The 12745-nt window shown below is 36.3% G+C and overlaps 1 protein-coding gene across 2 annotated transcripts in view; it reads left to right on the top strand.

The window, feature by feature from the left end:
* The window catches only part of NDFIP2 (Nedd4 family interacting protein 2), a 47516-nt gene that overhangs the window by 16887 nt on the left and 17884 nt on the right, over nt 1-12745 (top strand). The window contains exons 2-5 of one of the 2 annotated variants that reach the window (XM_056328025.1): nt 1991-2147; nt 3567-3694; nt 7574-7633; nt 10784-10871. In XM_056328025.1, the coding sequence (XP_056184000.1) occupies nt 1991-2147; nt 3567-3694; nt 7574-7633; nt 10784-10871 (433 nt within the window). The remainder of the gene's footprint in view (nt 1-1990; nt 2148-3566; nt 3695-7573; nt 7634-10783; nt 10872-12745) is intronic. The other variant, XM_056328026.1, reaches the window with a different exon arrangement.

Here is a 12745-nt window from a genome sequence, read left to right on the forward strand (position 1 = left end):
GTTGCACTAACTTCTTTTGAAGCATTTTTGGTTTTCCCTTGAACTGTTTTTTTCAATTTTCCTGCCTACTGTTGAAATGTTTTCTATGCTTCTAATTCTGCTGTTATCCTTAGCTTTTCATTAAAAAGAAGAGCATGGAGTATGTAACCTGCAGAACTTGGAACACAAGCCAGCACTGTGCCCTTGCCGCACAGAAGTCCAATGGTATCTTGGGCAGCACTAGGCAAACCATTGCCATTAGGTTGACGGAGGTGACCCTTCCCCTCTGCTTAGCAACAGTGAGGCCACAGTGCTGTGCCCTGGTCTGGGCTCCCCAGTACAAGAGACACCTGGGCATACTGGGGAGAGTCCAACAAAGTGCCACCAAGATGGTGAAGGGCCTGGAGCATCTCACATATGAGGACAGGCTGAGAGAGCTGGGACTGTTTAGCCTGGAGAAGCGACTGTCCGGAGTGGGAGTCTCATCAGTGTCTATCAATATCTGAAAGGAGGGTGCAAAGAGGATGGAGCCAGGCTCTTTTCAGTGGTGCCCAGTGAAGAGGACTAGAGGCAGTGAGCACAAACTGAAGCACAGGAGGTTCCCAGGCTCTCTCTGAACTCTTTTTTGAATAATGTGAGGGTGACTGAGCACTGGAACAGTTTGCCCAGGGAGGATGTGGAGTCTCTGTCCTTGGAGGTACTCAAAAGCCATCTGGACATGGTCCTGGGCAACTGGCTGTATGTGGCCCTGCCTGAGCAGGGCTTTGGGACCAGATGGACTGCAGAGGTCCTTTCCAACCTCAGTCATTCTGTGAACTTTGGGATACAAAACAATTTTGGTGTGAATGTTACACTACTTAACAAGGAATTTAGCGTTCATTCTTCACATAATGTGCTTTTTTCAGTAATCTGATTGTACTTTGCCTAATGTGAAATTAACGTAGATGTATTCTTAATATTTTTGTTACTGAAATGAAAATAATATTTTTCTGTAGGGTGTCATAGAAACTACTGATTTGAAGTTACAGGATTTTTATTGAGGTCTGTTCGTCTTACTAATCTTATATTCTGGGGTTTAAACATGGTGCTTCAGTAATTGTCTTCTAGGCATCTTGTAGTTTACACTAGAGGAAACTAGCATTTTTTTCTTTAATGTTAGTACTTTTCCTTCTTAAAGCTTGGTTCGTATTCTAAACACTATCAAGTTAGCTAAAATAATCAAAAATACCTTCTCTAGCTGTAATAATAAAACATACCTTCTCTAAGAAACAATATTAGTTGCTGGATCTGAATTTAGGTTTTAACTAACACTCTTGATTGTCCAAATTCTTATTTCTGTATATACTTAACTGGGCATGTCCTTTTAAAACTGCATAAAAAACCCCCAAACAAAAAAAACCAAACCAGCAACTTAAAGTTTTACAGGGAAAGGATTCTTTCCAGACTGTAAATAAAAGCAGAATATTTTGAGAAGTCTTAGAATTTAAGCAGAGAAGCTCTCTGACAAGATGCAAGTGTATAAAAATCCCAGTTACAGAAGTAGAAATGTGTCTTATTTTCTTAATTTCTTCTATATTAATACAATAAAAGATAGTGTTGCTTACATGTTGTATTATAAAATAGGTTGATACATTTAATGAATATGTTTAAGGAAAAGATGTAATAATGTTAAAATATTCATATAATAGAAAGTATTTTATAGTCACCATTTTCCCATATATAGTAAACATTAAAAAACCCCAGATTTTTAAGAATCTGAACATCACTGATGAGAAGAAACCACTGATGAAAATAAATCCATTTCTGGGAGGGGGGAAGAAGGCAGTTAAGATTATTTTCAGCTGTTTGCTTAAAGGGATTTAACCGAACTACTTAAAGTAGTCATGTGCCATTTTGTTAATCATTTTTGGTTTTTTGAAAACTCTCTTTTTGAAGATCGTTCTGCAAGTACTAGGTTATCATGGAAAGTACTCCCTAAATGTGTCTGAAATTTGTGTGTTTTCCTTCTAAGCTTCACAATGAGGATGATCCCCCAGAGTCTTCAGCAGCTGAGCAGCCTTCCACGTCTACAGAGACGACGCAGATTCCCCAGACAGCAGCCTTATCTGAAGCAGATACTTCCCCTCCACCTTACTGTAGCATAGCTGTGGAAGCAGCTGCAACCTCAGGTATTTTTCTTACATAACAGCTTGTCAGGGAGCAGTGTGTATGAATCAGCATTTGGTTCAAAGTGGTATGATGCTGCGGTATGGTGTGGGGGGTTTTTTGTCCTACACACACAATTGCAGTAAAAAGCTGTGCTTTCATGCACAGCTCTTTGTCTGGTTTGCTCAGAAGAAGCACACTTCTAAATTACAATGATTGTTCCAAATTACTAGGCTAAATGAATGTTCATTAATTAGTATAATAGGTTTTATTTAAGTCTGCATGTAGTACAGTTCCACATTTAATCTACATCTTTGAGTAGTGCTCCATTATTAGACCTCATTAGCAATTTTCATTGCCTCTTTAAAAAAAAAAAAGGGAAAAAAAGCCCAACAACAAAAAAGTCCAACAGAGCAGTGATTTGTCAAAACTCGAACTTCTTAAGTGTGTGCCATTGTTTGGTGAACGTATCGCCATGAAAAGATTCATTTTGCTTTAAAGGCTCTTGATAAAACTTCTCGTGGAAAATAGAGTAACAGGGGTCTTTTTCTCCATTTATTCACTACTCCCTTTCTCATGAGATTGTGACTTTTCTTTGGGGTATGGGAGACTTGGAACAGCAGGCTACATTAGAGTCCCTGTTTAAGCAAATATATTGCTACGCAGAATTATTCCTATATGTGACATCTTTATGTTGGTGCGCTGGTAAATCTTTTTACCATATGACCTGTGCTCACAAATTCTTGCCACATAAGCAATCTTGTTACAAACTACTGCTGGCTGTAGGAGCAAGATCAAGGTGTGTTTTGAATTGTTTTTATTAATTTTGTTAATAGTTCTATTATATATGATGATGTTTTACTGTTTCAATATATAACAATGAAGTCTGTGGTCCATTTTGATAGGAGGAACATTTTTAAAAGAATGTGGTGAATTTGAAATCTTGGGGAAAAAAATTACTTTCACAGAACAGCTGGAGTTAGCAACAAGACCATGCTAATAAAAATACAGCATGATTATTACTGGACTTAAGTAACTAATTGCTGTTGATAATGGAAAGCTTTTTTTAAAGGTGTTTCTGTGCATGTCTCTTGTATGATTTTGATAAAAAGCATTTGGTTGGAACACCTAGGGATGTAACTCAGCAAATACAATTTCTTGTTTATAAATTTGTTGTCTCCTTGCAGCATCTAGGTTAAGGTTTCTGCCTTGAGTAGCAACTAGAAGCACCATCAAGCTCTTCACTATTTTATTTTATAAAAATAAAGTTGTTTTTTTTTTAAACTTCCAAGAACTTGAAATACAGATATCAACAATTTCAGCCTCTTGGAAAAAACACAGTTTAAAGCTCAGTAGTTATGTGCATGTAAAAAATAATATTAACATAAAATAATTGACATTTTTCTGGCTTGAAAAGACATAACCTCTTTTATTTTGAACAGAAACACACAATGAATTTTATCCTGTACCACCTCCATACAGTGTAGCTACCTCTCTTCCTACTTACGATGAAGCAGAGAAGGCCAAAGCTGCAGCAATGGCAGCTGCTGCAGCAGAAGTTGCCCAACGAGTAAGTGATACAGTTCCGCTTTATTTCAGTTTGTGAATGTGTTAGGCTAATCTAATTATTTGTAACAATTGGGCCCATATTATAGCCTATTTATTAAAATAATGGTGGGCTGGTGATTTAAATATTTTAGATGCTTATGTTTTGTATAGATAGTGTATGTTAATTGTAAAATACTATGAAAAGCGTTATTATATTCACCCTTTTCTAAGGCATAGCTGCTGTCTAAAGAGCTTTAAAAGCCAAATTTTGTCCTGTTTTAATGGTTTATCCTGTAGTTCATCACCTTTTAATTAGGTATCCACCGCTAATGTTATTTTGTAGTTATTGCTGGTATTTAGTGTTTCAGATGGTAACAATACCCCAAAAACCAAACAAAGTAGATTTTCAGAGAAAACGAAGAATTTGAAGAGTCTGGAAAGCGCAAAACCCCAAATAATGAAGATATTTTTTAGAAGGAAAGGTTCCTGTTGTTTGCTCCATGAAAACTTTTATATTTAAGTTCAAAGATATGTTCCAAGTACTTAAAAAAAGGAAAGCACCACCACAAGTTGGGGTAAACAGTAAATTAAGTAATAGGTATGTTTATATTCAGTATTTATAGTTTTATAATAATTTACATTATAAAGAATACAGTCTTCAAAATAGGAAATTGATACCTGCAATTAGTGTTAAATGTTAGTTTTGTAAGTGAAGTTCTTCTTGTTTTCCTCCCAAGTTTTGGAATGTGGAAATTCTACTGTTTGGTAGTGTTGGCCATAACATACTATACCCAAATTAGGCTTCCAGTGCTTTCACTGAAAATGTCCACCTTGAGATCAAATGTGATTGCATTTGAGATGCATTTAAAATCTTACTAACTGCAGTATGCTTGTGACTGGAAAAAAAATTCTGCTCACCCAGTGGGAAGCTATTCCTTCCTTAACTGTTGTGCAGTGATCAGTGTACAACACTCATTTTAAGGTATGCCCAGCTAAGGTCAAAGTGCATTTGTGTAACATTGCTAATGGAGGTGTTACACAAATCTGTTTTACTAAATAGGGTAGGGAACCAGGGACGTTTGGTTACTTGCCAGGTTTTTCCTATAAGGTGATTATCTCCAGTTATAAGCCTTTAGCTGTTTTATCAGGAGCATGTATGCTATGTAGTCTGTCCTTTACTGCTTGTTATGTAAGTAAAACTTCTGCTGAAATAATAGTCTGTGACTAGTCACTAATAAACCTTCAATCTGAAATTATAAATCTTTAAACTTGCTTGGAACATTAGCAACCCAAACTTTAACTTTTAGGATACCATTACTAGTTCTGTGATGCTTCAGACAGGACATGTGCAACTCTTGCAACATTCCTGTTGCTTTTAACTTTGTATGTCTAGAATCTTGTGAGGTGAAAGTTACAGACATAAAAGCAATGTTCCATGACCTGAATTTCACAGGGAAAACCTCAGGCTGGGGTTCAGCCAATTTCAAGAATAAAACTAAGGATAAAAAACCAAAACAATCTGTGTTTTTTGCCTTGTCATTTTAAGCTTTTTTACTTTGGAGAACTGTTTCTCACAGGTTCAGTTCACTGAATCAGAAACATCTTTTGCCCTTCCTCAGATGATCTACCTGGTTTGGGCCAAATTACAAGTTTTTGAAAAATGAGTTTCCACACGTGATATGTACACCTTCAAGTTTAGTAAATGTGTGGAGATTGTCTTGCATGAACAAGTTTAGACTGCTCATAGCACTGCAGATGTGCTGTCAACAGAGAACATTCTCAAAAGTCCTGTAACAGAGTGGAACTACAGGACTAGAAGTAGATCCACTTTATGACTGCTGTTGATTGCTTTTGGTGAAAACACTGGAACTGAGAAATGGGATTTCTGGTGTGCCCTGAAGTAGTTTTATTATTCTTGACCTTTGATTAGAAGGGGAAAACCACTTGATGCAACTGCATGGGTATCAATGGTAGGTGGAGGGAAGAAGGACAATGAGTCTGAAGCTTACATGTGGGAAGAGAAGTCTGGGTTTGGTTGAGCAAGGAGGTAACTGGCTCAAAGTGAACACAGGCAGGGGTCAGAGAGGATGGATCTGAGTCAGAATAAGTAAAGGCAAGAGTGAATGGAGAGCAGTGGTATGGAGGAAGTACAGTAAGATTTAAATAAGGAACAGGAGGGAGAAGGATAAACAGGGGTTGGTGGAGAAAGGAACCCAAGTGGGGACAAAATGTGGTACTGGGAAAGGAGCTGAAGGTGGTGTGTGAGAAAAGAGGAGCAGAAAGGGAGGAGTCTGGAGTTAAGAGGCAGGAGAGTAGGATATGGTGACAAAGTGGAAAGTAAACTCTTGCATAGTCTGCTGTTCCAAACCACACAGTAGAACTTGATGTGCAAGAACTAGGTGCTGACACCACAGTAATTTTTACTGATGAAGAATCAGTAGGAACACACCATCATTCCTTCAAAGGAGAGATTGGCTAAAAAATTGTAGACTTAACAGCAATACTAAGTTAGTATCAGAAATCTACTTAGTTTACCTAAAAGCCACAGTCCTGCTGACTGCTAAAGATCTCAAGTTTGATAGAATTCCTGCTTGGTTTGCTGCTCTGTTTTTTGGTTTTTTATTTTAAGCACATGCATGCACACAGACAAGCTATATTAAAGAAAGGGTATTAAGGTTGCAAAGTGGAGATTTGGGGAAAAAGTAGAAATGCTGAAGCTGAAATCTGGTTTTGTAGATGATATTAAAATTATATGCTAGCGCGGTTTTAATTAATGCCATTTTAATTACATCACCACATGGTACTGCCACAAAATCCCTTTTATTTAATACCTCTGATGGACTTATACTGGGGTGGACTAAGACTGTGTAATAAGACTGTCTTAATCTGGCAGATGACCGAAATAGTGGTAAAAGGTCACGTTACGGTTAGAGTAATGGTTTGCCATCTTGAGGGGAAGGATTTTGATCCTTAGCTCTGAATACCTGTGGAAGAACAGATAAGTGACTTAAACTTTGCACGACTGCTATGTAGTTAATTGTTTTCTCACTTTTGCTGCCTTGGGATCACAAGCAGTGACAGCTGCAGGCAGTATCTGACTTGTATATCACACACTGCAAAACACATACGAATGATTTAACATGCAAGTTTTTTGGTTTTTATTTTCAGCCTTATGAAATTAGTGCTCTTATCACTGTGAACTCTGCTATGATCTGTGCCTCTAGTTTCTTTCTTGTAAAATGAGGATATATTGCCTTTTCAATGTAATTGTGAGCAGTTGGGAAAAGTCCTTTGTACTTCTATTACCTTGAGTGATGCATGAAGCTCTTAATTCTCTCATTGTATAGTCTGAAGTGTGCTAGTAAAGAAGGCTACAAACCTACTCATTGAGCAAAAGAGAGGAAAATGGTATAAAAAAAAGCAGCACATTTAATAAAGAGCTTTCATATTTTTTCCCCAGATCATGTAGGGATCTTAGAAAAAAAATATATTAATATGATCACATTAAAAACTTTGTCATAGGCCCTGCATCCACAGATTGTATGAATAATCTAAACTGAGCATTTACTGAAACTTTCAGTACTTGTTTTTGTAGTTTTTGTGTAGCTTGTCTTACAAGAATAGATTGTGTATAAACATTTACTACTTTCAAATGCTCCCAGATAGCTCAACGTAGTAAAGAATTACAGCAGCCCTATGTCATCAGTAGTGATAGGATTAGTTACCCTGGCTTTTGATGTTTTCCTTTTCAAATTCTCAAGGTCAGTTTTGAATGGTCAATATAAATGCATAAAAACATTACTAACAGTTAAATGACTTGTTTGTATGTTGCAATGAATGGCTTTTACTTAATGCTTTTCAGTTGCATTTGTCTTATGTTTTTCTGTTTTTACATGCTTAGCACGCCCAGTTTAGGGAGTCTAGGAGTCTGTTTGATGAAATATTCCTCAGTCGTCCAGAGGTATGGTATAGTTCTCTCTAGTTTAGACTTTAACTATGAATTTTCCTGCTGGCAAACAACTGCTTCTGGGGTTCATTATGCCTTTTTTCTCCCATGATTAACTTCTCCATATTGTTTTGTATGCTGAAGGTATCATTTATGGGGCTTTTTGAGTAATTTGACCCTTTCCTCAGAAGTTTTTCTCTGTAAATCCACTGCATTGAGAAGAGTTGTATCAGTTTAGTTATCCAAGTGGTTCCTGAAAACTTGGGTTCTTTACTTGTTTAAAGGTGGTCATCTCACTGTACACCATGCTAGGTTTCAATTTGAAAGAAGTTAAAAAGTATTGGTGGGGAAAAACAGTCCTCTTTTTGCAGAGTACTACAGAGAGCAATGTAGTTTCAGAGGAGTTAATAGGTGCTTCATTACTTCAGTAGCTGCTGTGTACCATATTATGTTCATTGCTTATAGGAATTACCGTGTGACATACCATTTATGTTGATAATATATTTTGCTGTTTAGATGTTTCTCTGCTCATAGGAGCAGTGAGTTTTCTGTTTATACATATCTTAGCACATTTAGCAAACAAGAAGTATTGTTCCCGATCCTTAACATGGCTAAATTTGTTAAAACCCAATTTGAGATACTGAACAGTATTGTCTATTTTATGGATTTGTATGTATTGCTATATGCCACTTATTAAAAAGAAAAAATATAAAAATATAATTATTCTATTTGATAAAAATGTTAACATTAATAGAAGTATTACTTTGAAATTACATTTAGTTCTAAGCATCAGGAGAGAGGACAGTCATTCTTCATTGTCCCTTTTCATTCCTTAGTAAATGGTGGCAGGCAACTATATTTTGAAGAAATTCTGAGGCAGGTGACACCAACTAGATCAAATGAGAGCACTGTGAAAGACAGCCAATATTAGCAGGCCTTGAGCAGTGGCCAGTTAGTGTCTTCTGTCTGCAGGATTGGTCATAAACCCATGTAATACTAAATGATGTAGATATAGGTTGAACATGATTCAAGTGCAGGAAACTATTTCATTTCTTAAACATTCTGATAATTTTCATGTGCCAGTTTTTGGAGACAGTAAATAGAACTCAGTTTAATATAATTCCTATTTAACAAGGCATATGATAAATTACAACTCATTCATGCTTTCTGCAACAGTGCCTACTTGCAAATGCCTGATTTCATGTCCCTGGGATGCAGCACACCTGTGTTTCTCACATGTGTAAGCTGTAGAGAGGCCTGTGCATATAGAGGAACCTCTAAAACTTGTTACTGTAGTTGAGGAAAATTTTCTTTTTCTGAAGCAACGCTTTGCATAGAGCATAATTCACTAATTGGTTTAGAAATGCCAGTATGGAATAATGGTAGTTAGCAGACAGTTTAAAAAGAAGTCCAAACATTGTTCTGTATGGTGTTTATAGACCTTCTGAAATTCAAATTGAAAATATTTTTTGTTGTCCTGACTTGAAAAAGGAACTTTTGTGGCATACATTTCAGAGATAAGCACATTCAAATGCAGCTCTAACGCATTTTCAACCCTTCCCCTTCTCCTCTCCCATCAGTCTTGCAGCTGCAGCAAAGTTGAGCTAAATGAACTAATGCTTTCATTGTCACTTAGGGACACCTGAAATTATGTAGAGTTGAATTATAGCCCCTTAAGATTTTCATTCAGCTAGCTTTTTGTGCTTTCCTTGGAGTTGTCTATCTGATTAGCAGTGTTTAAAGTTATCTGATACAGGGTCTTGGTTAATCTGAAATAAAGAGCACAGCTAGAATTTCATGGCCATCTTGCAAAGGGTGAGACTGGCTGCCTTGAGTTGGTACAGTTCATGCTAGCACATTTTTAACCATGATTGGTATACCCTGGAAAACTATTTTGCTGTGTTGACAAAGGTGAACATGTCAATCACATGACAGAGCTATAGATCGCTGTCATTGTTCTAATGCCCTTTTAGTTATGAACTTAATATACAGAATAACATTTGGTACATTGACTAAATAATGTTAAAATCAGGATTACGTTATTTCAGTACTAAGTGTTTGCTGTGGGTGAAACAGCTAAGTAAATCTCACTTGAACTGATCTCCTTTGATTTAATTTTTTTTAATACGTTATTATCTCAATTCTAATACATTATGATTAATTGGAGAAAAAGTAGGAAAAGAATGTTACTCATGCTTATGTCTATACCATATAACTGTTGCTGACAGCATTATTTAATTTGTATCATCCGGCATTGTTTTGATGTAACTCATGTATAAAAATGGTGTGTTTAACTGTTTTTACAGTTTTTATTAGGCTCTCTTTAGTTAAGTCCCGTGATCATGAAGACTTTCACTTTTGTCAGTCTACAGTTGCAGCTATGTTTTTACTTGTGTGCAGAACTGCATATATAAGATCTGCCAAGTTCTGTTGAAAATCAAGTACTGAGAAACAAAACAAACTCATACTTTCAGTTTTTGAAGATCTAGTGTTTTGACACGATGGGAGAAGTCTTTGGATCGATTTGGCTGACATCTCTGTTTAGTTTTGTGGGGTTTGCGTTCAGAAGACTTTTACACACTTCTAATGTGCTCGCGCCCTCTAGTGTCCCTAGAGGTTTTCCTTGCTTTGCATATGTTTTTCTGTGGGTTATAGTATGGACAACTTGGTTAGTGCAGTGCTGTTGCATCAGCAATTTATGTTAAGATACTAACCTTACTTTAAAACTTCATATTTTTAGAAGCTTAAAGACTTTTCTGGCAGGAAAAAGACAGAACATACTATGTGATGTATTAAGTATTTTCAAAAAAATACTTGATAGCTGGGCCTTCATAGCAAGACAGTTACAGTAAAAAAAGATTTCTGCTGGTTTTAGTTGTCAAAGTATTCATCTGAAATAATTTCTATCTTCACTTAAGACGAACAGGCAGTATGTACATATGTTGTAGAGAAACGTAGAGAAAATTTGGGCTCTATCAATATAAGCAAGAAATAAGACTTGTTTTATAGATATGAATTATTTTCCTTTTAAACTTCCTTGATGTGGACGTGTTAAAGAAATGTCAATTTTCATCTAGCTTCAGAAACATAATTAATAGTTTAATCCTACAGATAGTTATTCTAAAATAAACTTTTCACTAAATTATCACTAACCTGTAAATCCAGGAAGAAGAGTATCCACCACGGGATGATTTCAGTGATGCAGATCAGCTTAGAGTGGGCAATGATGGCATCTTCATGTTGGCATTTTTCAGTAAGTTATCTTGTATCCCAGTCCTACTGAGGTATATCTTAATTGTACCTTTTTTCTACGGAATATAAAAGGTAGCTGTGATAAACTGCATTAATGTACTTTCAATGAATGGATCTTTCGTACCTGTACACAAATACTTCCTGTTCCAGATGTAGTAAATATGTTGCACATTTTTTTCTGTGGCATCTGTCACAGGTAAGGGGTTAAAGTAAAATCATAGTAAGTGTTTTGAGGCATAGCAAGGCTGCACTGTTCCCTGTAAATTGGGAAATTTTGTCATCTTCTAGTTGGACTACCAACTTGAATGGAAGCCTGGATCACAGAAATCTAGCAATTGATTTTTAAGTAGAAAAAATCTGAAACAGAGATGGTGTGCCATATAAAAGTTTCTGATGTTAGTGTAGTGAATTAAATAGCTGTGGGTTTGAACAAATCCAACCATGCTCATTTTCAGGTTGAACTAACCACTAGCATGTAAAAATATACTGTCTTCGGGTAACGTCTGATTGCAACCAGCACTGCTATAGCACTTCTTCAGGTACTGTGTGTGTGCACTGTGCATGTCTTGTAACTTATGTACCACATTGAGCAAAGTTAGATTTAGCCACTCAAAGTTACTCCTAGAATGAAGCTGCTTCTGTTTTACCAAATGCGTATTTCTTTCTAATTTCTGTGGTTATTTTCCTTTTCTGAAATAAATGTGTTTGACAGCCTGGAGGAAAGCTTGGTGTTGGGGATGTAGCTGTTCTTTTTTGCTGTTCTCCATCAGGATGAAACCTGATTGATTATCCACTGAAATCTCCTTTGTCTTTCAACATAAATCTCTTCTTAGTTCTTTTTTCTTTAGTGTCCTCCACAGTCTTTTTATTTAACTGTTACAGGTACTGGTTACCGAACTTTCACAGAAGGTTGTGTTGGTTTTTTTTTTCATGTTGGTGTATGATGTACTGGGGCAATGTGGTGATGTCATCTTGCAATAAAAATATGTCTACCTTGCATAACAAATTATATAAAGAGATATATATATATATATATATATAGGGTAGCAAAGTGAGTTTTGTAGTCTGGCCTCTTTGTGTAGTTGTATCATAGAAAGGTTATATATTCATGGGGGCAAAGAAGGGTATAGCTTCGTTTATCTTTTTCCCTTTTTTCCCCTTCCCTATGTGCTACAACTTTCTGTATTTAATCTATTTAAGTTCTGTATTGTGTGACTTGTTCGTGCTATTAAGTCCTGGTTCAGACCTTCATTAGCACTGCACTTGGAGGTCAAACGGATTGTTGGCTGGCTCTAATACATTTTAGGTCCTTAAAATCACAGTTGTCTGAAACTGCATGCCCAGAACCTTGTGTCCTCCTTCAGGAGTGCAGTTGTTCACTTGGGTAAACTGGCAACTTTCTTTTCAAACAGCTGTTTAGCCGAGATTGACTTCACAGAGCACTGCTTTTACACATTTGATAAAAATGCTCTGTAGCTCATAATTTTCTTAATTATTCTGAGACTATGTTAATGCCAGCTTTGCTTGCCTATAAATGAAATGCATAAAGTGAGTGCTGATGTATTGCAAGATATTTATACAAGTGTATGTTTAATTGGGATCTCTGGTGGCTGTTATGGATACTGGGTACGTATGGAAATTGATAATTTACAAATTTGCTTGTTGTTTGTGTTCATGGTATGAAAAGTTCACAAAAACTCAGCATTTATAGACCTAATTTAATTTTTTTTTAAATAAAAGAAGATTAATTGAATTTCAGTAGTTTTTCATGGGGAAATCAGAGAACTAAGTGAAAAATGAGCTTAGTTTAACAAGAGTAGATCATAAATAGTGGGTGGTGTATTTCTGTCCTCTAATAAGGAGGGAAAAGTCTCC

The sequence above is a fragment of the Falco biarmicus genome, chromosome 2, assembly GCF_023638135.1.
Source record: "Falco biarmicus isolate bFalBia1 chromosome 2, bFalBia1.pri, whole genome shotgun sequence".
NCBI classification, from domain to species: Eukaryota; Metazoa; Chordata; class Aves; order Falconiformes; family Falconidae; genus Falco; species Falco biarmicus.